Consider the following 27,899-nt stretch of genomic DNA (forward strand, 5'->3'; position numbering starts at 1 on the left):
CAACCCCTTTGAGGCACGGGAAGGGGTAAACATATCACGCTCAAACTTTATCATAATTATTTTTTTAATACATAGAATGAAATTCGGGGTACTCGTCATCAATTTTTTGAATTCAAAAAATAAGGACCCCCTAATGTAGGTATAGGCTCTTATGGTCGTAATGCAGACGGTGGGGTGTTCAAAAATTGCTCTTTGTATCCTTATCTAGAAATTAACTTTTTGTTGCCTGAAAATGGTATTCTAGTTGGAGATGATGCTTTTCCTCTAAAGCCTTACTAAAGCCCTACAAAAGTACACCGACTATAAGAGAAAAGATATATAACTATCGATTGAGCAGAGCTAAACGAATTGTTGAGAATGGGTTCGGCATTATAGCATCTCGTCTTAAGTGCGTGTACCTTACAGAACTGGTTACGTATCACTGCATCAAGAACCTACACACCAATAGGAACGACAGATTATGAAGACATCATGAACTTTCAAATCAATGTGGGGCATTGGAGGTCAGAAATTGATGCATTACAAAGCATCCATCGCTCACGGATCAATAATAGATCAAAAGAAATAGCAGAAAAAGTTCGAGATAAATATAAAAATTAGTTTAATGACGAGGGAGCTGTTACTTGGCAAAATAATATGATTGTGTGATTAATCAATAAAATACAGTATAATAATTAAATACTTGCCAGATTACTTATGGTTTGTTTTTCTTTTAGATTAATTATTTTCATAATGTAATCCATGGAATCGAACCATTTGATGGATGGTTTATATACCTCATCAGTGCCACTTCCACTTTTTTTACTTTTCTCAATTTTCAATACTTCCTGGCTATACGTTGAACGTAAATTTTTGATTTTTTTTGTTACTTCATTCGTGTCAGTTAAACCCAATTCCTTGCGAATGTGTTCAAGCGAGGCTTTACGTAAATCTCTGTTTTTGTAACTAGGATCCAAACAATTCCATAAATTTGTTTGGTCTTTGTATAACTCCACAAATTTTATATTTGTTCGGAAGTCTATCTATCCGTAATTTTTTTCTTTTAAAAATGTCACTTGAAATGTAAACACAAAAACACGTTTAAAAAGTATAAAACAATAAGCACGTGGTACACAGTACGAGTCACAAGCGAGCTGCTGCTTGTGGTGTGGTGGGGGAATGCGAGCAGGCAGGTAAAAACAAAAAATGTTGTAGTAACTGGTATGCGAGTCACTGGCCGTATTTCAGGTAACAGTTACTCGTATAATGTGGTAACACGATGCGAGTGGCTGCACTGCAGTAACTGACATAGAAACTCGGTCGTCTAGCTCGCACTGTGTGACCAAGGCTTAATGCATGACTGGTATTTCTAATTTTTATACATACATATTATGACATGTTATCTTAAATAAATAAATAAACATTAAATATAAATACTCAATAAAACATTGAAATAAAATAATATAAAAATATTATAATTTTTTATAATAATATTATTTTATTATTTTTAATATTTATAATATTATAATATTATTTTATCATATTATTTTTTTTATAATATAAAAATATCACAAAACAATAAATAATATAGTATAATATTTTCCCTATTTTACACGAACCAACCAATTTTAAAGTGCGTTTTCCAGTGTTCTTACTTTTAAACACTCTTGAACGATGACAATAGTATATTGAAGTTATACTTTTATTTTTATTCACCCGGCTTCCTCTAGTATTATAAATAAAATTACCTCTATCCAAAATCCAGAGTATCTTAAGGTGGCCATGCAAAAGTTAGAAGCCCTTGATGCTTTTATTGATGTGGCATCAAAAGAAACAGCAACTGGCACAGAGTTCATTAAAACCAACATTGATCTTCCAAATAAAAAAATGTGACGACTAAACTGTGGGTCGCTTCACCCCATTCTATCCAGTCGCGATACCGGCGAACTACCACATATATAACGAAGCCATGACACCAGACCAACGACCTCACGAGTCACGGATGCCGGTTAGGTTAGATCTGATCTTTTGTGCGCCCCCACCAAACGATGATTGATAACTCCAAAGATGTTTTATACAAATGTATGAATGTTGTAATCATTAGTTATGTCTGACAGCTGATTAATTGAGGTGGTCCAATTTAGGCACCGGTCCAATATTGGCAACTTTACCCTATCACGGGTCTGATCCACCTTAACTGGTTACCCGAAGCTACATGTCCCACAGTGTTGAAAAAGAATCACCGGAGTTCCCAATTCACCTCTCGGAGGCAGCCGATCATGACGAAGACCAATGTGGACCTGTATACAAAATCTGACAGCAATCACATTCGTGAATAAGATTGTGTGGAGCGAAGAAAATGCGACATAAACCATAATCCAGCACGTATGTAGACCCTAGTGGCTGCAAACACTTATACTTGCCGACACGGGGTAAGCGGACTTGTGATAGCAATAACGCGTACGTGAATTCGACGTTGATTGCAAATGGAGGCATGGACGTCTTCGTAACTCAATAGAAATTTCCAAAGGTTTTAGGGAAATGGGGAATATTTGTAAACAAATTCTTGGTTTTAGGGAATTTTTAGATGTCCAAGTAATATACTAATATCAGTAATATATTGATTTTTATTTGATTGTGAAAAAAAAATCTGTCTGTGATATGACCCCACAGATACTAATACCATGAACTATGATGAACAGAAGTGGACACCGATTGCAAATGGTGGCATGGACGTCTTCGTAACTCAATAGAAATTTCCAAAGGTTTTAGGGAAATGGGGAATATTTGTAAACAAATTCTTGGTTTTAGGGAATTTTTAGATGTCCAAGTAATATACTAATATCAGTAATATATTGATTTTTATTTGATTGTGAAAAAAAAATCTGTCTGTGATATGACCCCACAGATACTAATACCATGAACTATGATGAACAGAAGTGGACACCGATAGGTAGGCGGGTATGTGGGGACGGTCAGTGATTAATACGACTTCACTTTATTCGGAGCTGGCGCGGTATATTTTCAACCATATAAAAAAGCAAACTAGCATTATTTTGTTGAATGTATTTAAAGTATCCATGTACTTTATATACATTCGACAAAATACTGCAATATATTCATATTTTTTTTCTTAGTTCATATTTACGACGTAGTTTTCATATTAATATGAAATATTAAATTGAAATTTTTTTCTACTATAATTTTTATAGTTTCTTAAATATTGTACTTCGTAATTTTTTGAATCATAACATGCCAAAATTCGTTGAAAATTTTTCTTTTTATTAAATAAGTTTTCTAAATTATATAACTATATATATGGGTATAATTTAAATCACAAGTCAAAAATAAAAAAACAGTTTTATTTTAGACGATAAAATTTGATGATCAATATTTGATAACAAACAAAAATATTGCTAATAATCTATAGAAAATGGTTTCGTTTGTTAATACCAGAGATAATTTTGTATGCTATTAATAAAGATCGGAAGTTATTTTTTATTGTACTAAAAAACGTATAAATTCGATTGCAATAACTAAAAACTCGCATTATTTATTGTGTTTTTCAATTGCATGTTGTATAAAATTAACATGGTTTTATAGATTATCTGCAAACATAAAAATACAGATAATTTACAAAAGCAGAATGATAAGGCACAGGTCATGCTCCTTTGATTCCTGCACGAATGACGATACAGTATTGTATCATTATTTATTACAATATTATCAATTATTACAAATTGAATAATTATAATAATAAATAAATTACATCAGTCAGATCGTATACAATAATATAATATTATGATACATCATATAATTATAATTACATTTTACTTTTAGATTCTGAACGGAGGAATCTATTAATTTTACAATGATGTGTGTTTGTTTTTTATTTGCATCTATTATCATTCACCTTTTGAGACAGTAAAAATGTTTTGATTTTCTTAAACAGACTTTCTGGTAGGAAAGTGAATCTAGTTGGTACTTTAGGGGTCATCAGTAAAATTCCGGCGTCAGGAAAACAAACAAAAAATTACAAAAACTGAGATTTTTACCTAAACCCAGTTTTAGAAAAAAACAATTTTGTTTTTTACTGTATGTCTAAAAAAACCGTATATATAAAATACATGAAATTTTCACTGAATGTTTATGTTCTATGCACTTTACAATTTTCAAAATATTGAGCTATTTATAGACATAAGGAAATTTTGAGTTAAATTAGTTTTTTTCATTATTTTCGAGAACAATTTTTTTGCTTGGTCTAAAAACATGAAATGGTAGTAAATTATTTATGATGGTTCATTAATTTTATTCTTGATGGTATTAAACTGTATAACTGTAGAAGCCGTCAAAGTAAAATCAAATGTTACCTCGTACCACTCACAATCTAAAAATAAAATATTTTTTATAAACAATTTTTATTCTAATGTTGTATATTGATGCACAATTGATTATCGTATGTGTATCTGATCACAGATTATTATGAAAAGTTGCCAACTTTTTATAAAATGTAATATAATGATTATAATGTAATGTACAATTCGAATATTTTATATTGATTTATTTCCATAGTTATTATTCGTGAGGGGTTAATAACGTTAATATTAAGTTTCCTATATTAAAAAAATAATTGTTTATGAGTTGGTTATAAATTATAATCATTCTGCTGTCTATACATACTCAATAAAAATGTAATGCCAGTTATACATTTCTTTTTCTCTGCTGAATTATTATTCTCCAGTTTGATGCACTATGCGTGGATAACATTTTGCAATCTGTTTTCAGGTGCGGTTCTTTCACAATGAAATTAGGAAACAATATGGCGCAGTAGAAAAAATCCAAGCCCAGGTTAACGTGACCAATGCTTAGCCCTCGAGGACAAATCAATTATTTTGATTCAACGAGAGAAGACAGTGACACTCCTATGGGGTGGTGAGAATACGATAAAAATAGAACAGAACATACATGAAATAGGATGGAACAGATATTCCAAGTACATAATGTAAAAATAATTAGTATCCACGCTACCCAACGCATATCAAAGCAAACCAATTTAAAGCAAAGAACAGGTCTATAACATCAAATATTATCAGTGGATGTACTGTGCGTTACCCAAGTAACGACGCGGGAATAATTGAAAAACACGTTGTTTGATAATATATTATTCTGTTGTCAATAACAATCGAGTAGGTACAATAATAAATAATCGATTCGATTCTTCTACATTGTCGCACCGGACTTCGGCTTTATAGCTATAAATATCAAAAAGCGCAAATAAAATATGGAGTGCGTTGAGGTGGTGGAATTATGCGAATCGGGTGACCAAAACATGGACTCGACCGAGGTTTTAGATGTGATGGTGCTCAAGACGTGCGGACAACTGGTGTTCGACTTGTTCGAGCGGATTGGAAACAACGACGCGACCTCGACGGGTGGTAACAGCTGCAATGACACGATATCCTCAACCGCCACCGCGGACGACAGTTGGTCGTCGACTAGCAGCGTGGGAGAAACGTACCACGACAGGCTCATGGCCCGCGCGTTTGACAGAGTGTACGACGTGATGTCACAAGACCTGGAAAAAGTCGACCCATATTATCAGACGCCTCCCAAACTTCAGCTGTACCACAAGCTGTACAATTTCGTGCGGCATTATAAGTTGCATCAGATCAACAGGTATTAGTAATAGGCAGATCCGGATTAATGAAATTAGTGGCCCTGGGCTAATTTATTTTTTGGGCCCTAATTTTACAAAAAAGTATTTTTATAATAATATGCCAATTGATATTTATTAATTAATAAGAAAAATATTTTTTTCTCACAGAGCATTACAGCAAATTTACATTACATAGTTAATTTATTAAAAAATACAATTTAGTTAAATGTTAAAATATAAAATATATGGTAATATAACAAAAATACAAACAAATGATTATTTAAAATATTTTTTTCTAGATTTACTTGATGCAAAAGTATCTAAAACGTCATCAAATAAAAGTTTTTTTACATATGTAATTTTCAATTGACATAATTGTTAATACGTTCAATCTATCTTCAATCTGTGTAGATCTTAGTCGATTTTTAATTAGAGCCAACCTTGAGAATGAACGCTCTGCTTCACAATTTCTCAGGTATAATCTCAGTGCAATATATACATTTGGAAAAACATCAATAAGTTGTCGTTCATATAGAAGTTTTGCTATAGCACCACAATTGTCAATATCTGAAGAAACTGTTTTGATATAAATGATAAAAATGTGATATTTCTGTTTTCAAGTTATCATCGAGATCATTATGGTAAAACTGAATACAGAATGAATCAATGTCTTGGTCATTGTCAGCTTTAAAGTTAATTAAAAATTTGAATTGAGAAAGAAAAAGATTATAAGAATTTAATCTTCTGTCAAGTTCAGAAATCAACTGTAATTTAAAGTTTATTAACTCTTATTTGAAGCGATAAAAAAAAAAGATAGAACTCAGTATATTGCGTGTTGTATGTACCTATCTAATTCAATAACATGCAGGTTGTCACAGACAATTATTTCAAATGATTAATATGATTGTTAAAATCATATTTTTCTAATTATATATCTATAACTGTAAAAAAGCTACAAGCCCATATTTTTTTTTTGGAGGCCCTGGGCGATGCTTAGCCCTCCCCTTCTTAATCCGGCTCTGGTAATAGGTTACCGCCAAGTGTTGGATTTAATGAGAAAACAACACGAAACGTTTTCCCAAATCTCCATTTTACCGACAAACCATTTCACAAAAACAAGAACCACGAGTTAATTGTCTTTAAATGTTATAACTTATATGTTATAGTTATATATATATATATACTGTATAGGTTATAGATGTATAACAGGTATGATATTATGTAGTGTACATATTGTATAGTATATTTTACATAACTTAGGTACTTTAGTCTTTTATTTATCGATAATTTTTGATCATTATCAATAAATTTAAACAAAAAATATTTAAATATAATACAATAATAATTATAGCATAAAATGTAATGTTGCAGAGATTTATATTGCACAGAGCAGCGTTTTTTAGACTATAAACATTACATAATTACCTAATGTTATTACACGTATTATAATACACCTACCTAATAATAACATTTTCAAAGAAAGAAAATTAATTTGGGATTTATTGTTTTCGTGATAATACAGTTCTTGTGAAATTATCTTTCAGGAAAATAGTTAGGTGAAAATGGTGACAAGACAGGGCACTTTCCCCTTGGAAAAAATTGTACAAAATAATATGAGTTTATAAATGAATGGACATCGCAAAAAAATGTACTTGTACAAGAATAGTTTTATTCAGGATTTAAGTATTATTGACATTCAGGATCCAACATTATAATAAATTTAGAATAAAACAACCAATTTACAGTTATTATAAACCGATACCGAATAATGAATATTAAATTTGATATTTAATTATATTCGAATATTTAAATATTTAATTTAATATTTTTTTTTTTTACTGGTACTTATTAAAATACATTTAGTTATATACCTATATATAGTATTATACACCTACCTACGTAACAATAAAACAATTAATTATTAATGAATGCATAGCATAATCATTGCATTTATATTAATTATAATATGCTGAAATAATAAGCTTTTATTTAGCTTTCATTTTTAGATATTTTTTATTTTATATTTTTAATACAATTTTACCTATGGGCGCACAGCCTATACCATTCATTCAGAATCTTACATAAGTGGGTACTATACAGCTGTGATATAGAACTGGATGCCCAAATGTATTATTCGCGTTATTGAAGACAATAATAATTTGCATTAGTATAGCCACCGTTTTAAAACGAAGTCAATCATTCGTATCCCGTAAATTATAATTTACTTTTACTTGATTTTGAACTGTTGCATTTCTCGTATTGATCATGATAATATTATGATTGTTGGTTTTATTGTTAAACATAATTAATTGTTTGGGTTGTACTAAATACATAATTTGTTTGCTCTAAATAAAAAGGAATATCATTGAGGCCAATAATTAGTTACTTCGATTTTCCATATTCAGTGCAATACCGCGGTATAGCCGTATATAAATAGGTTTTATTGGACGTCATGGTAAATGCCAAAATATAATAATAATACATAGAAACGTTCAATTTTGGTTTGCCTGATAACAAATGTCGTAAATGTGTTATAAATTTTAGATATGTTTTCGGAAACGAACCATATCAGGATTGGGGACCAGACGCTACAGACGCACTGACAACGGTCCGCGCATGGCGTCTAAAATTTGGCGACGGAAGAAAAGTGCCGGATGGTCTGTTGAAAGCTTATAAAATGGCAGCCGCTAACAAAGAACTGCATTCATATGAAGTCGCCATGGTCGCATTTGCCGTTTTTAGTTTTTTACTGTAAACCAATTTCAAATCATTTAAGCTCTGTTTTGTGGTGTCGCTCTAATTTTGTGGTTTTATTTTCTGTTTTCAGAGGATACGATGGCACGGTTGATTACAACATTTTGTTTATGTTTCGTCACATTGAAGACATATACGAACTACAGACTTTTCAACATGTTCAAAATTCCGTGATAAGGCACGCTAGGTTGTTTTTGGAAGGTCGCGTTTCTGATGAATATGAAACATTTTTTGATTCTTTGGCCGAAAATGCAGATATCGTAGCCGTGTTTAATTGGATATTTGATTTGTTGGCTGAGCGGCCAGAGGCCATCGATAAATTCACCGGCAACCCATTCCAAAGTGTTGAATGTCAAATTTATGACGTCAATGGGAAAAAAATGACTCCCAGCTATGTCATAAAGTTACGAGTATTTTATCGATGGGTTTTAATGGAACTTTTCATAGTGTTGAGGTATAATATTTTTATTTCATTTTTATTAAATGTCCCAAAACAAAACAACATTTATCATCCAATGTGATGATAAACTTTCAGTTTTAGAATGAATAACGTGTGTTCAGAGTTGTTAAAATTTTTTTTACCACTCTTTTTGAATCAGTAAGAAATGTATTTTAAATACCTACCTATTATTTTTGGAAACTTTTCCAATTTTATATTTCGTCTCGTTTAAACATATTTACGGTAGAGTTTAATGTAATTTTTAGGGCTTATAAATGTATATAGTTGTAATGTATATATATTAGACATATACAATAGAAGAAACGAAAAAATAAATGTTATACATTACATTCTATTAATTTCATAATTTTTTTCTTCATTCTCTTGACCATGTTTTTTTTTCATAAATATCACAACATTTAATTATTGTTCGATATACCTATTTATTAAAAAACTGTGCAATAAAAATGTTTATTTTAATTTTAATACGGGCCGCAGCCCAAAGTACAGAATATAAATTTAACATAATAAAAGTACAATATAAAATTGTGTAGTAGATATAACAATTAAAATAGAAAAGGAAATAAGACAAAGAAAAGAATTACAAATTATAACTTAAAAACTAAAAGACGGATCTTCATTAGCAATACGCATCATCCTATTTAGAGGTTTGTTACGGGAATAAATTGTACACAGTGGAATAGTAAAAGGATAGGAAAAGCGGACCTGGACACAGGGAATTTTAAAGTAGACCTTGGATCGATCGACCCATTTATAAGTTTAACTAGGAAGACCTTGTTAATCGTAATACGTCTATCGGCCAAAGACTGTAAACCTAACCTATCTGTCACTGCATCATGAACATGAGGTCTATGTTTTATTTTTAATAGAAATGCTGCATAACTCAAAAAGCTTCCGTTGGACCCTTTCGAGTTGTTTCATATTGCTGGCGGTGTAAGGGTTCCATATAATTACAGAAAATTCGAAAATAGATTTGATAAGCGCACAATATAAGGCTTTTAGTGGAGTTATCAACTTAAATTCGTTACAAACCCACTTAAGAAATCCAAGAGCTTTTAAGGCGTTACAGCATGTCACATCTATGTGGTTATGAAAATTTAAGTTACTATCATAGAAAACTCCAAGATCTTTCACCGTATTCCTTTCGATAGCAAGATAGGTCCCACCAAGTATTTAAATTCCAAGTGAGTGCGACCTCTATAAAAAGATTTATAGCAACATTTGGAGATATTAAAGTCTAAGCCAATATTTATAGCCCAGGCATTTAATGCACACAAGTCACTTTGAAGTAATTGACAGTCATGTACTGAGCGAATTTCTAGAAATAGCTTTAAGTCATCTGCAAATAGTAAGAATTTACTGTGGCAAATAACTTTTTTTACGTCATTAATAAACAATGTAAAGAGTAAAGGGAAAAGATGGCCACCTTGAGGTACCCCAGACGGCGTGTTTAAATACATGTGATTTGATACAAAATATTTTCACGAATTGTTTTCGATCGGATAGATAAAAACTTAGAATATTATTAAAAAAACAATTTAACATTGAGAGGGTTTTTAGAATAGGTAGGTGTATAATCGTTTTATAGAACTTACACTAATTAAATGAATAATATAATATATATATAATATACTACACCTACACTTTTTATGCGCTTATAGGTTATAATTTAATTTTGTTCATTTTATCAAAATTTAGTGGTAGACTTCGAGATCGAATGTCATTATTGGATTTCCACGTCAAACAGTGTCTATGCTGCCTAAGCGAAACATCCTGGTTGCAATTATTTGAAAACGTTTATGTGTACGCGTTGAAACATTTCACAACGATCCTCAGTGAATATAATTGTCCAAAACATATGTTGAAGACTTTTCGCGATATGTGGAGCAATGAAACGTTAAAAGATCTTATCAGGTTTTGTGTAAGTAAACAGGTTGCCAACAACACCTATCTAAATCATCGTGATAGCTCTACGGATTCGAACGAGAGCCTTGGATCGTCTGAATCTTAGCATATAAGTCCAATAGCCAAGAATGAATCGAATAAACCGAGTAAAACCATTCGACGGACACGTCGTGCTTGTTTTACAAAAATAAACTCATGTTATAGTACCCCTCTACCTATATATAAAAATATAATTTAATAATTATGTATCAAACTTTTCATTTATGTATAATTTTCGTTTCAACCGGTATAGTCTACAACTCAAATTATATAGTCGCACCTATTCCTTTAGGTCCTTAAAAGTTTTACCTCTTTCATCATTTTTAATTTGAACTGTATATAAGAGTTTTGAGGACCCCTAGTTCCCATTTTTCTATCATATACATATTCTTGTTAATTTATATTATGAAATTCTTCTGTGTGTCTCGGGACATGTCCAACCATTCTCCAATGCCTTGCGGTTGCGTTGAAAAACGTGTCCATGATATGTACGTTTTTCTTTAACTTCAATTCTATAAGTACTTATCCTTTCCATACGCATCCAGTACAACATCTCAATATTTTTATGTTAATGTTAACTTATATAGTATTAACTTGTATTTTTATATATATATAGAACTAGTTGTCCCTCCCGGCGTTGCCCGGGGCATAAGTCACCTTTGTTACTTTCGTTACCCGTTAAATTTACAAACTGTATATGACTCAAACTTTGTTCAATGCCTTATTTAATATTCGGTGTATGATGATCTAGATTTATCTTAACTTTTCTGTTGCCCGGAATAAAAATTCTTATTCGCAGCATGTATTATCAGGTAGGCAATCTACCTGCGATAGATCGCGGACCCCGTGCTGTTTGTACGTAAGTGTATGATTCAACTCTAAAGTATCAAAGTTATACCAAGTTTGTCGTTATTACTTAATTACACCTACGGTGGATTAATATAATCAATTAATACAAAATCCTAACCTTACCTTACTAAAATCCGATGAATAAAAAAAACCAAATATAACCCTTTTTAAATTAACCTATATTCTTCCCAGAGGTCTTATCTACACACAAACATTAATTTATACATATATACATTATTTATCCTTTCATTCGCAATGTTTCGAATCCTAGTTGCATTACGGCTTTGACGTGAAGTATTTGATCGTCTTGGTCGTGGTATGGTAGGGGAGACCGGGTACAAATGTAACACGGGTCAATTGTAACATCGTTGATTTTCTCCTCTAGGTTAGATTTTAAAATATGGCAAAAATACGACAGTTGTCCCACTGTAATAGCAACTAGTTCCCCTTCATCAATACGGCGATATCATATTGTCCTTATCAGAAAAATAATAAAATACGTTTATCAACTCAGTTTGTAAATAAAATATTTTGTCGTATTTTTTTATTTAAACTTTGTTATTTATTTATAATATCTAGTTACTGTTATATTTATATAAGGAAAGAAGTGTTCTTCAACTTGATTGTCTTGTCTGGTCTGTGCGTAGTAAGTATTTTTTTTTATATTTACTTTCTTACATAAATATTGATTGGGGACAATTGTAACAGTTAAGCGGGGGACAAATGTAACATTTTATTATTGTTTATTAAATTTATATTTGTAAGAAGCAGTTATTCATTATTCTTTGTTATATGTAATAGCCATGCCACGAATAAGACAAAGAACAACAAATAGAGGCAATAATAGTGAAGCCATAAAGAGAGCTGCAGAAATCTGTATTAAAGAAAATAAATCTGAACGATCAGTTGCAAATCAATTTGAAATCTGTCATGTAAGTTTAAATCGCTACATAAAAAAATTGAAAGCTCACCGTGATACTGGTGGTCCTCTACCTGAATGTGGTTATCGCCCTCACACCCGAATATTTAACAATTTACAAGAATCAATGTTAACAAATTACTTAAAAAATTGTGCTGACATGTACTTTGGATTGAGCCCCAAAGATGTGAAAAAACTTGTTTATGAATTTGCAATTAAATTAGATTTAAAAATACCACCTAGTTGGACCAAATATGAATTTGCAGGTGATGATTGGTTTTCTAGTTTCTTAAAACGCAACAATACATTATCCATAAGAAAACCAGAGGCTACTAGTTTAGCTAGGGCAATGAACTTCAACCCAGTAAATGTTAAAAAATGTATGGACAAATATGATTCAGTTCTTATGAAATATAAATTTGAAGCACATCAGATATATAACTTAGATGAAACTGGGATAACTACTGTGCAAAATCCTGGTAAAATAGTAGCACAAAAAGGAAAAAAACAAGTAGGAGCAATTACATCATCTGAACGTGGAACATTGGTTACAATGTGCTTAGCAGTAAGTGCTCTAGAAAATACTATACCACCTATGTTTGTCTTCCCTAGAGTGAATTATAAAGATCATTTTATTAGAGGAGGGCCACCAGGGTGTGTAGGCACATCAAATAAATCAGGGTGGATGCAAGGAGACCAATTCTTAGAATTCATGCAACATTTTGTCAACCATGTAAGACTCACACAAGAAAAAAAGGTGCTGATACTATTAGATAACCACGAATCACATTTATATTTACCAGTTATAGATTTTTGTAGAGAGAATGGTGTGGTGTTGCTTTCATTCCCCCCTCATTGCTCCCACAAACTTCAACCTTTAGACAGGTCAGTGTTTGGTCCATTCAAAAAATGTATTAACCAAGAAATGGATTCTTGGATAAAGAGCAACCCTGGTAAAAGGTTTACTATATATGATTTGCCTTCTGTTACTTCTAATGCCCTTGTAAACGCAGCTACACCAAAAAATATTATAAATGGTTTTTCTGTGTCTGGTGTATGGCCATTCAATAGAAATTGTTAATGAGAATATCGGCACAATAAAACAAAGTCGTACGTAGAAAATCCGTGATTGTGTAATTATAATACGTTTATTTTATTTTGTTTTATGTTTATTTAAAAGGTTGCTATTGATTACAAAAAAATATTATAACCGCGGACAATTTGCGACACCATATCAAGTAGGCAATCCACCTGCTATAAGTGCAACTCAGCCACCTTGGGAAAATTCTAAACATGAATATAAAATTTACGAATACAAAATAATAACCATAAAATAAATTGAAAAATGTGTAATAAAATAAAATAAAAATCTGTTTATCATAATTATATCATAAAACTAATGATTTACAATCTTTGTAAAATGTTTTAAAAAATGAATAAATATATAAATCATTAAAAATTTATAAAATTAAAAAAACATATTATTTTGCATGATAATTTTCGAAATAGGATCCTAAACATAGAGGTGGATTATGTGGACAGAGAGAACAGTAGTATGATGTATCTTTGCGTTTACCAATTTCTTTACAGTAACTACATCGTTTGCGTTGAACTTTTGTCGTTTTTTCGCTTTTTGGTAAGAGTTGTAGAGTATGTACATTTGGAACTGTAGTCGGTAATTTAGTCAGAATTTCATATTGTTTTTCTTCAAGTTCACCAGTTTTATCATTTTTTTTTAACAATGAACGTATTATATTCAGCCGAAAATTATAAAAAGGTATTTTACGTTCATTTTGACAATATAAAAGATAAGAATTGAGAAGTAGCTGTTGTAAAATGTGAATACCAACTTTCTTGTACCATCGAAGAGTTTTTCGTTCACACGGGTAGTAGGACAACAGTTGGTCTTGACGATCTACACCTGACATATAATCATTATATTTTATTATTGGCAATGATTTTTTTTTTCTTGTCTCCCCGTTTATTTTGTGTATCTACCATATCTACAGTCCATTCTGTTGATATGCCCAAAACATCCCTTTTGCCCTTCCACTTGAATACACAGATCCTGTTATATGAGTACTTCGATATATTTTCTCCTTTTTTTAATTTTTTTTTAATAATGTCGCTTGGATTTTTTTTCCTATTTGAACGCAATGTACTGGTACAATAAGTATTTTTTGAAATTAGTGTCTGAGCTAAATTAACGCTATTATAGTAATTGTCCATGTAAAGCGAATGACCTTTGAACAATTTTCCTTCCATAAGGTTTATAACTACATTTTCCGTATGACTATTAGAATGCGGTTGTTCAAGCTGTGACAGTTTTTGTCCAGTATAAATCATAATTTTTAAATTCAGGCCATTTGGCTCAGCTAACATATATAATTTGATCCCAAATTTATGTCTTTTTCCCTGTATATACTGTCGAAAAATCAATCTACCACGCCATAATATCATTGACTCGTCTATAGATAAATTTTTACCGGGATAATACACCTCATCCATTTTATTATTAAAATATTCTACAGTTGATTTAATTTTAAAAAGTCTATCATTGGGGTCAACAGCGTCATGGCTAAAATGTAAAATTTGAAGAATTAATAAAAAACGATTTCTACTCATAATATGTTTTTTGAAACATGGAATATTAAATAGTTCATCTACATCTGACTCTTGTAATAATGCCAATAATTGTTCGTCAGTCAACGTCTTACGCCTCGTTACTACTGGAGACCTCTCTCGTGATGGTCCTGGTTGACTATCCATATTTATACTAGGATCCAAAAAATGTCTACATAATAATACAATAATAAATTGTTGGTAAAAAAATTATATGATATATCATAAAATCAAGTATTCTATAAGGTATGCAATAGGCATAAGTTTTTTTTTTCATTATATATTTATACGAAACAAAAAATATAATATACAATTGTATTCAAATAAAAGTAATACCTACGTAATTATACGTAGTAAAAGTAAATAATAGCTAGTACATAAAAATTATATAACATAAAATTGTAATAAAATAACTTACCGTCAAAATAATTATGAATTGCTCTAGTTGTTTGATAAAATAAAATATGCAGGCGTCCGTTACAGTTGCGTAAATGACGTGAAATGAAACAAATTAAATAGTGGCAAAGTAGCCATATTTCATGATACAGTATGTTACAATTATTAAAATTATTTTTGGTTAGACATTTATAAAAAATGAATTTAACGGTTGCAAATATTTATATAGTTTCTATTTCTTAGTTTTATATTCTGAATGGAGTCACAAGCACAACAACATAAGAAAATCGCTATATGAGAAATGGAGTGAATAAATAATGTTGTAAACATTTTAAGTTCAAACGCTCATAAAAATTTAATTTGACTTTCCAGTAGACATTGTTTTTTAAGTGAAGGTAGAAAAACTTATAAGGAATCTTGCATTTAATTTCTAAAACTTAGATTTAAAAAGAAAATTTTTTCTGAATTTCCGACTCAAAATATTTTGCGTATTTTTTTAAAAATTCTTAAAATGTAAAAACTTAAAATGCTTATAAAAAAATTGGTACAAGGTTCTCCATAAGTTTTCTTTAAATAGCTATAAACAAAACTCCTGAATAAAACTAAAAACTTGTATGAACGTTTGAAAGTATTGAACTGATACGAAATCACGTACAAACTAGGTTTCTCATGTAGTTTAAATAATAATATTTTATCATACTCACCGATAGCTATTGTACTGTTAACAACAGATTTATTTATTGACCACTCAGATGAATTTTTCATAGATTGTATTTTTTGTTTTATGTTACACATTTTGCAAATAAACCAATATTCAGAATAAAATCCTAAACGAATCTCATATAAAAATTCCATGTTCATAAAATTACATCCAAATCCACCATCGTGATTATTATTTTGAATTTGATTGAATAGATACGATATGTCAACAATTCTATTCCCAGATATTTTATTGTGCGTTTCACTTTAAAATTGATATACATAGGTCAATAGATGAAAATATTTTTAAAAACAGAGAATATAAAAATAAAACATAGGTACGTGTTAGAATCTTCAGTTTCGACAGCTAATTTATGTGATAGTGGAGACATTGTTTTCTTACATGAATTTCCACTGAAATCTTCTCGCATATCTAAATTATTATCATCATCATCGCACAATACATTTTCAATCGGACTTAAATGGCTAATACCATTCATGTAATTATTATTTGCTAATAAATTTACCCTAAATAATAAATTCAGAAACGTATAAAATAATTAATTTATTAAATCTGAATGCCAAAAATATATTTTTACATGAACACGTAGGTATGTATAATACGTGATTAGTGACCTACATTGGAGATGAGTGAACGTACGAGCTAACGTACTGTGTTGATGTACTTGGTTGACAGTCACCATATTGAAGTTACCATTTTCATTTGGTGCTAAAACTTCATGAGTATTTTGTCCCTCTTCATAGATACATTGTTTTGAGCTAAATATTTATACAATAACACTTACAAAATACGTATAGTAAAATCCTATCTAAGTATTCGTTATTGATAAAATAAAATAAGTAGGTAGACAGTGGCGTGTTATATTTTACTTATATAATTAATAGTTACATTTATTTATTGATTTAAAATTTAGAAAAAAAAGGTGGGAAAGTGGATGTCGCTCTGCTGTACAGTAGGTTACAAGTTGGTCACTGCATAATGGATGGTATTTAATTTGAATTCAATGATATAATATCATTGTATACGAAAAACGATAACTCAATAATAAACATAACTTTTTCTACTTTTATCAAACATAAAATATCTAAAAGCAAGTAAAAATAAATTTTTATGAGCGTTTGAAGTTCATAATTTTACAACATTGGGTATTCACTATTTTTAAAATATTTGGATTTGTTTTGAGCTGTTTACAGACACTTTCAGTTTTCAATTTTTTTAGTTTTTTTTTTAGTTTTTTTTTTTATAATTGTCAATAAATTTTATTTGGTGGGCCAAAAAGTCTGAAAATTTAATACAAGCTTTCAAATATATTGTTACAATATCAGTTGAAAAATTTTAAAAATACATAGGAACGATTTTTTTTTATAAGCATTTTAAGTTCGAATTTTGACAAAATTTGTCAAAATCTCGAAAATTATCAATCATTATTGGAATTAAAAAAATATAAAATGTTCAGTTTTTATAACTAAGAGTTGAAAATTTAAAACAAAGATTCTATTAAATACTTAAAATTAAATTCTTACTTTAATCAAAAAATCTAAAAAATATATAAACACATTTATTTTTTACAGACATTTTAAATTCAAATTTGGACAAAATTACATATTAAAACCAAAAATAACGATTTTATATATTTTGTTGTATTTTAAAAATATTATTTGTTGATTTATGAAACATTTAGAGTATATTGTTATACTTTATATACACGCAATGACATTTTTTTGGGAAAAATGAATTTAATCAACTGTAGTAATTAATATTTATTGCCTCATACTAAAATTAATAAAATTACTTTATTCACAATAATATCATCAAAGATATTATAGACTGTCTTCGCTCAGAATCGTTTTTCTTATACAATGATATTATATCATTGGATTCAAATTTAACACAATCTATTACAGTGATTCACATGTAACCTACTGTACAGCTGACCGATACCCACTTACCCATTTTTTTTTTTAATTCAAATTTTAAATGCTTTAAACTACTGCTTAAGACTACCTATGGGTTTTTAAGATTTTCTAACTGCCATTGTAACAATATATTAAGAGCCTTGTATTAATTCATTCTAAAATAATATTGTATAGTCCGCGACATGAAATGTGGCCGATGACCGTCGCGAACCTAGCGGCCGTTTCGCCTAAGTGGTTCATAATCTAATTAAATAAATTGCCGCGTTTTTTTAAATTAACCATTTCAACGCGTAATCAACACGGTAACTCCTAAACTCCAAAACTCCTATACAAATGATTTTATATTTCAATTTTAATAGTGTTAACAAAGACGTTATACACCATAACCATTATTTATTATTATTTTATCATTATATTATCTATTTATAATTACTTTTTTTACACCATTATGAATTTTTAGATAGAAATCAGGACCGAAAGAGTTAAACATAATTTACTAAAATTACTATAATTAATTTTTTTATTCAAACCAAACAACAAAAAAAATTTAAAAAAAAATACAAATACAAAAAATTTTTAATTTAATATTATTTAAGACATATGTTATCCGTGGTTTTCTTCGTCAATATCTTCTTCATCATCACTCCAGTCACTGTCATCTGGTAATATTGTCATAATTATTGGTTCTATCATGGTGTCCCTCATTATTTCATTTTTGTTGTCCTCGTCCTGAATTTCTTCTGCATGACGAACGCATTTCGTCCAGTCGTCTATTGTTACTGCATCTAATGCCTCGTGTGTTAACCGCTCAATATCAACCATTTTAAAAGTATTGTTAAATTTCGCTACTTGGCCCTTAACTTGAGCCCAAATTAACTCAATTGGGTTATACTTACAGTGGTATGGTGGAAGACGGATTACCTCATGACCCATTTCAATTGCAATGTCATCCAGCTCATATTTTTTTTCACGTGGCAATAGGTTTTTAACTTTTTGCCGAAGTTCAGGTAATGTTTCCAATGGATGGAACTCAATATTTTTTTCATTTAACCATTGTTGTACTTCGGTTTTTCTCCAATTACTTTTCGGATATTTGTCTCTGAGGATTGAATGGTAAGGCGCATTGTCCATGACTATAACTGATGGCTCTTCTAGATTTTTAAGCAGTTGAATAAACCACTCTTTGAATACTTCACCATTCATCTGATTATGATAATCCGTGGTATTTCCGGTATTGCTTCGAAATACCAATTTTGACCCTTCTATAAACCCGTAGCGACTACATCCTGCATGGCATACAATAAGTCGGCCTCCTTTACCCGTCGGCACCTTCAGACCACCAGAATTATTTTCATTTTGCCAAATAAGGGTGCGTGAATGGTTTTGGTTTACCCACGTTTCATCGAGATAAACCACTGGACGATCGTCTTTATTTTTTCGCAGCGTACACATTTGTCGTAAAAATTTACACCGAAGTGCGACGATATCATTCCTCTCCATTAAAAACATACGACCATCGTTACATCTTTTGTAAGTAAATTTTAAATTTTTTAGGAGCCTTTGCATTGATCGAACGCACCCATTGTAATTTGTTTTTTTTTTTACGACATTTAATATTAATTGAGCCGTTGGGTACTCACCCCGGTCGTAAAACTCGTGGACAGTTCTCCTCACAACATCGGAATCGAAATCATCCAGCTCCGAAACAGTTTTTGCTCGTTTATACCCTTTACGTGGAGAAACAAATGTAGGTTCCGCACCTGGTGTTTCTGGATTAATATTATTTTTTCCTTCAGCACAAATCCGTCTTACAGTACGATAACCCACACCACAAGCTTCGGCAGTAACAACTTGCGCATTTTTAAAAAAATCAGCAGTTAAATCTGACTTCTTTGATAATTGTTTTAAAAATAAATACACACTATGAATAATTTTTTTACTCTGACTGTGAGTATCTGAATCGGAAAACGACATTTTTAAATGGATTAACACGGTAACGCAGGAGAAAAAACAGTGTAAAAAAATAGTTGTTTACGAGCGCACAGTACACAACATACAAAAAGATAAAACACGAGTGCCATAAAACGTGTTTGTATTATGTGCATTACTGTATCCCCTACCACAGCACATTCTGCAGCTGCCCTCCAGGCATTCCAGAAGATCAGCTAAGGGTGCACAAAAAAAACCAGTCTACTATAATGTATGGAATACACATTGCGCGCAGATGCATGGCACTGCGACCGCCGTGCGCCGGGCAGGAGGTGGTATAGGTTGAGAACCAATGGCTAACAGGTAGGGAAGCCGCAACGGGTCGCGGTACAAATCGGCCACTTTTCGTGTCGCGGACTATAGTTAAAGTTTAATTAAACTATCAAATTTTTTTTGTACAATGATTTTATATAATTAATAAATAAAATATAAATAACGGTAAATAATTTCATCAACAAAATCTGAATTTTTATTCAGAATAAACATTCATAACGTTGTCTAAAATAATATATAGTATTCAAATACAAATAATATTCAAATATTTATTCGAATAATCAACAAGATTGATAATAATGTACACATTGTTGTTTTATTTAGGTACTTAGCAACAGGGACAAATTTTTCAGCTCTACATTTTTAATTTTTAATGGGTGTTTCGTCCATTTCGAAAATTATTCGCGAGACTTGTGAAATTATTTAGAGACAACTACACCCGATTGAAATGGCACCTCTTACCACAGAACAATGGCTAGACATTGCAGCTGGATATTTTGAAAAAAGCCAATTTCCTAATTGTGTGGGTGCTGTAGACGGCAAGCATATTAGAATTGAATGCCCTCAAAAAAGTGGAACGCTTTACTACAATTATAAGAATTTCTTCTCAATAATTCTTATGGGAATTTGTGATTCTAATTACTGTTTTCGCGTCATTGATATAGGGTCATATGGCAAGGAAAGCGATTGTAATATTTTCAAACAATCATCTTTTGGTAAAAAACTATATTCTGGCCGTGTCAACTTTCCATGTGAAAAGCCATTACCCGGAGACGAACAAGGTGTTCCTCAGCCGTTTGTGTTAGTCGGAGACGAAGCTTTTGCGTTGAGCAAGCATTTATTGAGGCCGTTTCCCGGGAGAAATTTAAATGATGAACGACGTATTTTCAATTATCGTTTGTCTAGAGCGAGACAACATATTGAATGTACGTTTGGTATCTTATCAAATAAATGGAGAGTATTTCATTCAAATATTTTAGTTGAACCGGATTTTGCTATTTCAATCACCAAAGCGTCTTGTGTCTTACACAATTTTGTGCGTCGTAGAGATGGAATTCACATCGAAGACACGTTAAACTGTATGTTAGGAGATGTGAATGAAAAAAAAGGAGTCGGAAATGCTCCATTAGAAGCAAAAAATGTTAGAGAATATTTTGTAAAATATGTAAACAAACCAGAATTTTCATTAAGTTGGCAAAATAAAGTTGTGGAATAATATGGCCTATATCATTAAATTTATAATGTTTTTTATTTGGTAAAAAATATAATATTTTATTACCTTTGCCAATATATTAATTTTAATTTATACCAGGTATATTTTTCATTTTTTTTTTTTTTATTTTGGACGTCATTATTCAGTTTCAGTTTCAATATAATAATTATTTCTTAGATTTCAAATACATAATTTACCATGATAAAAATAAATATTATAACACAGACTTTTTATGTTGTTAATATATTTACAGCACTTAATAATAATAATTATGTTAAAATTAACCTACAACCAACATATAGGTAATCTAATACATTTTTAAGCAAACATGGTTTGAGATTTATTATTTATTATTTATTATTATTAAATGGTGTTAGATTTATTTCAATAACCATTTTTTATTTTCACACCTATATGTTTGGGTATTTGTAATGGAATTAAATAAAACTAAGTATTATTTTATTGTCTTACTTTTTGTTTCTTTTTCTTTTTCCGTAAAATTTTCAAAATCATTGAACATGGCTTTGCCAACTCGTCTCCAGCTGACATGTTTCTCTACACGGTCATGATACATTTTTGATTCTATGAAATAATTAATATTAAACATACAAAGAATGAAGAATCATTTTATATATTTTTATTATTTTTTTAATATATAACACAAACTTACTTATGTTCCAAATACTTTCTTCATTATTCACTTTTATTATAAAGAGTTCTGTATCAAACATTTTGCCTAATATACCTAGGTCTTTTTACTGATTAAAAAAAATGTAATTGAAACTGACAAATATGCTCAATATGCGTAATGATTCATTGACGAATAAAATGAATATACTGAAACGCTGCAAAACGCAACGTCGAAAACGCTCAGTGTGAATGATAAAATGGTAAATACAATGTTTAATTTTAGATATTGCCGCGTACAAAACGCTCAAAATTAAACCAACGCGTTTCGATGCGTTCGGACGCGCGGTTTTTCCCCTAGTGTGAATATGGCCATTTGTAGACGCATGTTTAATTTTAGGCGTTCGAACAACTTTATTTGGCAACTGGAAATTCCTTTCGAAGCATTGCATTTAGCTATAGAATGGGATTTAGCACCGTCAGAGAAATAGTTATTGAAGTTTGTGATACTATATGGACAAGATTAGGACCCATTGTAATGCCTCAACCCACAGAAATTTTTTGGAAAGGTGTCGCAGAAAGGTACAATACGTTATGGAATTTTCCCAATTGCATCGGGGCGATCGACGGGAAACATATTAATATTAAATGCCCAATTAATGCCGGGTCTACTTTTTATAATTATAAAGGTTGCCATTCAATAGTACTATTAGCACTTGTTGACGCTGACTATAAATTTACAGCAATTGATGTAGGTTTTTATGGGAGGAATAGCGATGGTGGAATTTTTTCAAAATCAACTATTGGACAAATGTTGGAAAATAAAACATTGAATGTGCCCGAAGACGTTCTTTAGTTACGAATGGAGTACCACAGCCATACGTCATTCTCGGTGATGAAGCATTTCCTCTCAAACGATATTTACTTCGTCCCTATAGTAGGTGCCATTTAGGAGAAAATGAACCAAACAAAATTTTCAATTACAGGCTATCTAGAGGTAGAAGAGTGGTGGAAAATGCGTTTGGAATACTGGCAGCACGTTGGAGATGTTTTCGAAAATCATTAGAGGTCCAACCAGAATTGGCTGAAAAAATCGTATTAGCAGCCTGTTGTCTCCATAATATGTTATGTACAGATAATATAGATCCTGATGTAGATATATCATCAAATGAAGAATTGGGCATGCAAAATATAAGTGGTATAAGAAGAAATTGTACGCGGGAAGCTTTTGACTTACGAGAAAATTTTAAAAACTATTTTAACTCCGCCGCTGGTAGTGTACCTTGGCAACTAAATTATGTTCGTAGGGGTCGACTTCAAACTGATAATGACTAATAAAAGTTTTTTTTTTCTTTTTTAATAATTTAAATACTTAATTAATTTAATAATAAAATATTACATCATATTTTTGTATAATACATTTAAGAATACCTACTAAAATATAATGCATATTATTATTACACTACACAGTGTTATTATTTTGTAATATAATACATTTAAAAATTATACAACATTTTAAACCATGTTATTAAATAATTTTATTTAAATTTATTAGGTATATGAATTATTATGTATATGAAAAATATTTCTTGTGAACACTCACCGTTTTTTGAAAAACTGTGAGTTAATCAATAATCAACAATTATAATGAAAATGTCGTCTTTGATAAATACGTACCAAAATACTTAATACCTAATACTTAGTACTTACTCTAATTTATGGAATATATTTCATTATCTAATGATAATATACAGTTGTAAATAATATATATTTATAAATACATCGAAACATTACGTCCGAGATAAAAATGATGGTTTGGACAATAGACCTATTAACTTTAGGTCTGAGGTCCGGACTAACCGAGATAAAAATAGACATTTTACCCATGTTCGACTGTGAGATCACTGTCAAATACGTGTCATTTTTATTATAGTATACCATTTGTTATGCAAAATTCAATCATTCTTCAAAATTATTAAAGTATAAAATTTAACAAATTCAATTTATCATAAGTGTGTGTTACCTGGCATTTGCAATTCCCTTCCGATTTCTTCCCAAGATTCTTGTCGGATATTTTGGTCCCTATAGCTAGTCAATTTACAATTATATAAAACTTCGTGAATTCTAACTTGTTCAATTAATTTTTCTTCCATGTTTAATAAAATAATTCATAAATTCGTTGAGCTTGAAGATTCAATTTCACCAAATCGAAATAAAAATGTGATGTCACGTAATATTAAATTTGTGAAACGATAGAAAAATAAAAACGTGATATCACGTGAGGTTCAACGAAATATTTCAATATCACGTGAGTGGGGGTTAATGTGTTTCTAATATATTAAAACAATATGGCATTAATAGGTTTCACATATTATTTGTGTGACGTGACGTGACGTGAGTTAACGAAATAGGACGTGAGCTCACGTGACGTGATAATAGTGTGTCTCCGGCTTAACTCTTGTCGGGATTGTTTTTGCTGTGTGGATAAAATGCGTCCTCCGGGCGGTGCGACGGATGCCGTTTCGATCGGCTTTGAAATTGGTTTCGTACGAGTTGATTTCCGGGTACCTGTTTACCTGTACTAATACCGTTGCTTTTATTCCCGGAACATTAAGGGCCGTATTACAATAGTTAAACTAAGGTTAAACCGTGAAATTCTGCAGATGAAATCAGTGGGTCAAGCCTCAAGCGTAACCTAGTTTTAAACTATGATTGTAAAAGAGGTACGAGTTGAGTCCCTGTTCAGGGTTGCCACGGACCTGAAAAACCGGGAAAAGTCAGGAAAACCGGGAAAAGTCAGGGAATTATTTTTCATACAAGAAAAACCGGGAAAAATCTATGAATTTAACAAACACCGTTAAACATTTCTTATTCTGTTTAATAATTGTATTTTATGACAAAATTTAAAAAAATAACTTACTGAAAATAACTTGGTATTTTAGATTCGTGTGTATTTACATTAGAAATATACGTATACTATTTTGCGTGAATAGTGAATACGTATTATTCACTAGGCCGCGAGAGTGCGAGACGACAGTGTAACCCCACCATAATTACTAGCGCTCGCGTCGCCTCGCGAAAGTTAAGAAATAGCTAAAAATAAGTTCAGTTGAATTATTTATTATCGAATATTTACGAATATTGTTATTTTCACGTATATAAAAATAATGATAGTTATTGCTTGACAGTTTTGTGCTGGTAGTTTTTGAACAACAGTTCGCTTAAATTTATTGTTATTTAATATTATTTTACCTACATGTTATGTTTGTCTATCGTCTACGACTCAGACTCTACATAGGTCATCACTTATCATCAAATCTCAATCATCGTACCAGACCTAAACTCGTAAGTATATTTTTGATTTAAACATTGAGGATACAATATAAGATATAAAATACATAGTTAATAAATGTCATTATTTCTGTTCATCCTATGTAAAGTAAGGATTGTCTTAGGGGTATATTATCATATTTTCATACGAACAATGTTTATTTAACAAAGTTAAATTAAATAGTTCTAAATAACACATTGGACATTGTACATGAGCATAACCACTTGCGTATCTTGTTAATAGTTATTACTTATGACAAGATAGTTTGCCTTTCGTGTATTTTGTAAATAACAATTTCGGACTTTTACCACGATTTACCTATATTATTATTTTTTATAATATAAAACATTAAAAAATATGGACTTATTTATTCTTTATCTCTGATGTACAGATTTAGCACTGTTTATCGACTATCGTTTATAAGTTTTGCAAATAAAATTAGTGTATTACAAATCAAAATTAAATGTTTCAAGTAGCATTTTTAATAATGTTGATAAAAAAATAAAACAAGTATAATTTCGGACAGTTGGGCAAAAACTAAAAAATTAAAACAAAAAATTTTAAGCATTTAAAGTTTTAATTTGTTTTTAAATTAATTTTTATGGTCAATAACATTTTTAATTATTTAATATGTTGGCATTTTGGCAATTTGTATACAATTATTATTGTTATTATTATCAAAACATAAAGAACATAATACCACATTTTAATAATTTGTAACAACCATACTATAGGTTTTTTTTTATTAATTGAGCTTATAGCACTATTAAAAAATTTAAATTTTTTTAATATGTATTTGTAGTTTCAAATAATGGCACCAGGAAAAAAAACAGTTTTTAATGTGGATTGGTTAAAGGACGAAAAACTATCTCCTTGGCTACAAGAAAATGCTAATGACAAATGTTCAGCATATTGCTCATTTTGCAAGAAAAATTTTTCACTAAGTAATATGGGAAAACAATCATTGGCTAGTCATGCACGTAGTTCCAAACATATTGCGATCATTTCAACTGAAAAAAAGATTTATGGCATGCCCATGTTTTTAAATGCTAAACCACAAACACCACTTGTTCAACATTTAGTGACGGGTCCATCCAATCTAAATAATACACAAACGTCATTATCTGGTTACAATTCTATAGTGTTAACATCAGATGTACCTAAAGCACCAATACTAGGATAAAAGAATATAACACCATTTTTTGAAAGAAATGCCACTACAAAAGCCGAAATACTTTGGGCTCTACAATATGTATTTAGCCATCTATCAATGTCTGCAGGTGGTGCATGCGTAGAGACAATGAAACTGATGTTTCCAGATAGTAACATTGCTTCAAATATTAAATTGCAACGTACCAAATTAACTTACACTATTGTGCATGGATTAGCAAAACATTTTCTGTATGAGCTTCAGGATAACATAAAAAAGGTTGATTGCTTTACAATTGCATTTGACGAGTCGCTGAACAAAATATCCGAAAAAGAGCAAATGGATATATTCGATATTGGGATGATGAAAGAAATAAAGTGGTATGTCAGTATTATAATTCCGCATTTTTAGGCCATACAACAGCGGAAGATATGCTGGATGCACTAGTTTTAGGTTTACAACCATTGAATTTAAAACATATTATGCAAGTATCAATGGATGGTCCGAATGTTAACATCAAACTTTTTCGTCTTTTAAAAGAAAAGTTAAAAACATCAGATTTAATTGATCCAAAAATTATTGACATTGGGACATGTGGCCTTCATACATTGCATAATGCTTTCAAAGCTGGTATAAAGGCACCTAAATGGGAAATAATAGATTTCCTAAGAGCAATTTATAATTTATTTAAAAACGTTCCAGCTCGCAGAGCAGACTTAATTCACTATTCTGGTTCATCTGAATTTCCATTGAAGTTTTGTGCTGTACGATGGTTGCAAAATATTATTGTGGCAGAAAGAGCTGAAAAAATATTACCCAATTTAAGAGCTTACGTTGAAGGTGTAAAAAATACAAACAGAGAGCCAACATCATACAGTTACAGTAAAATGGTAAAAGGATTAAATGATCCATTTATAAAACCCAAATTGGCATATTTTAAGACTATAGCCGGTCAACTTGAACCTTTTTTGAAACAATTCCAAAGCGATGAACCTCTTGGTCCCTATCTTTACACCGATTTACAAAACATTTTACAGTTTATGATGAGCAGCTTTGTAAAATCAGAAAAAGACGATATTGAGGATGGCACGAAAGAGTAA

General features: G+C 30.6%; 3 protein-coding genes across 3 annotated transcripts; 2 read left to right on the forward strand and 1 right to left on the reverse strand.

The window, feature by feature from the left end:
• Nucleotides 1-5,260: 5,260 nt before the first annotated feature.
• On the forward strand, nucleotides 5,261-10,860 carry LOC132933803 (uncharacterized). Its single transcript, XM_061000081.1, has 4 exons — nucleotides 5,261-5,655; nucleotides 8,180-8,386; nucleotides 8,463-8,843; nucleotides 10,548-10,860. Exons 1-4 carry the CDS (start codon nucleotides 5,261-5,263, stop codon nucleotides 10,858-10,860), a joined length of 1,296 nt encoding a protein of 431 aa, XP_060856064.1.
• A 1,585-nt stretch (nucleotides 10,861-12,445) lies between these two features.
• LOC132950650 (uncharacterized) lies at nucleotides 12,446-13,642 on the forward strand. Its single transcript, XM_061022175.1, has one exon. It carries the CDS (start codon nucleotides 12,446-12,448, stop codon nucleotides 13,640-13,642), a length of 1,197 nt encoding a protein of 398 aa, XP_060878158.1.
• A 5,177-nt stretch (nucleotides 13,643-18,819) lies between these two features.
• Nucleotides 18,820-19,716, reverse strand: LOC132950660 (uncharacterized). The gene has a single exon (XM_061022183.1). The coding sequence runs from the start codon at nucleotides 19,714-19,716 to the stop codon at nucleotides 18,820-18,822; it is 897 nt and encodes a 298-aa protein (XP_060878166.1).
• Between the last annotated feature and the right edge of the window lie 8,183 nt (nucleotides 19,717-27,899).

Source organism: Metopolophium dirhodum, chromosome 1 (assembly GCF_019925205.1).
Source record: "Metopolophium dirhodum isolate CAU chromosome 1, ASM1992520v1, whole genome shotgun sequence".
In the NCBI taxonomy this organism is placed as follows: Eukaryota; Metazoa; Arthropoda; class Insecta; order Hemiptera; family Aphididae; genus Metopolophium; species Metopolophium dirhodum.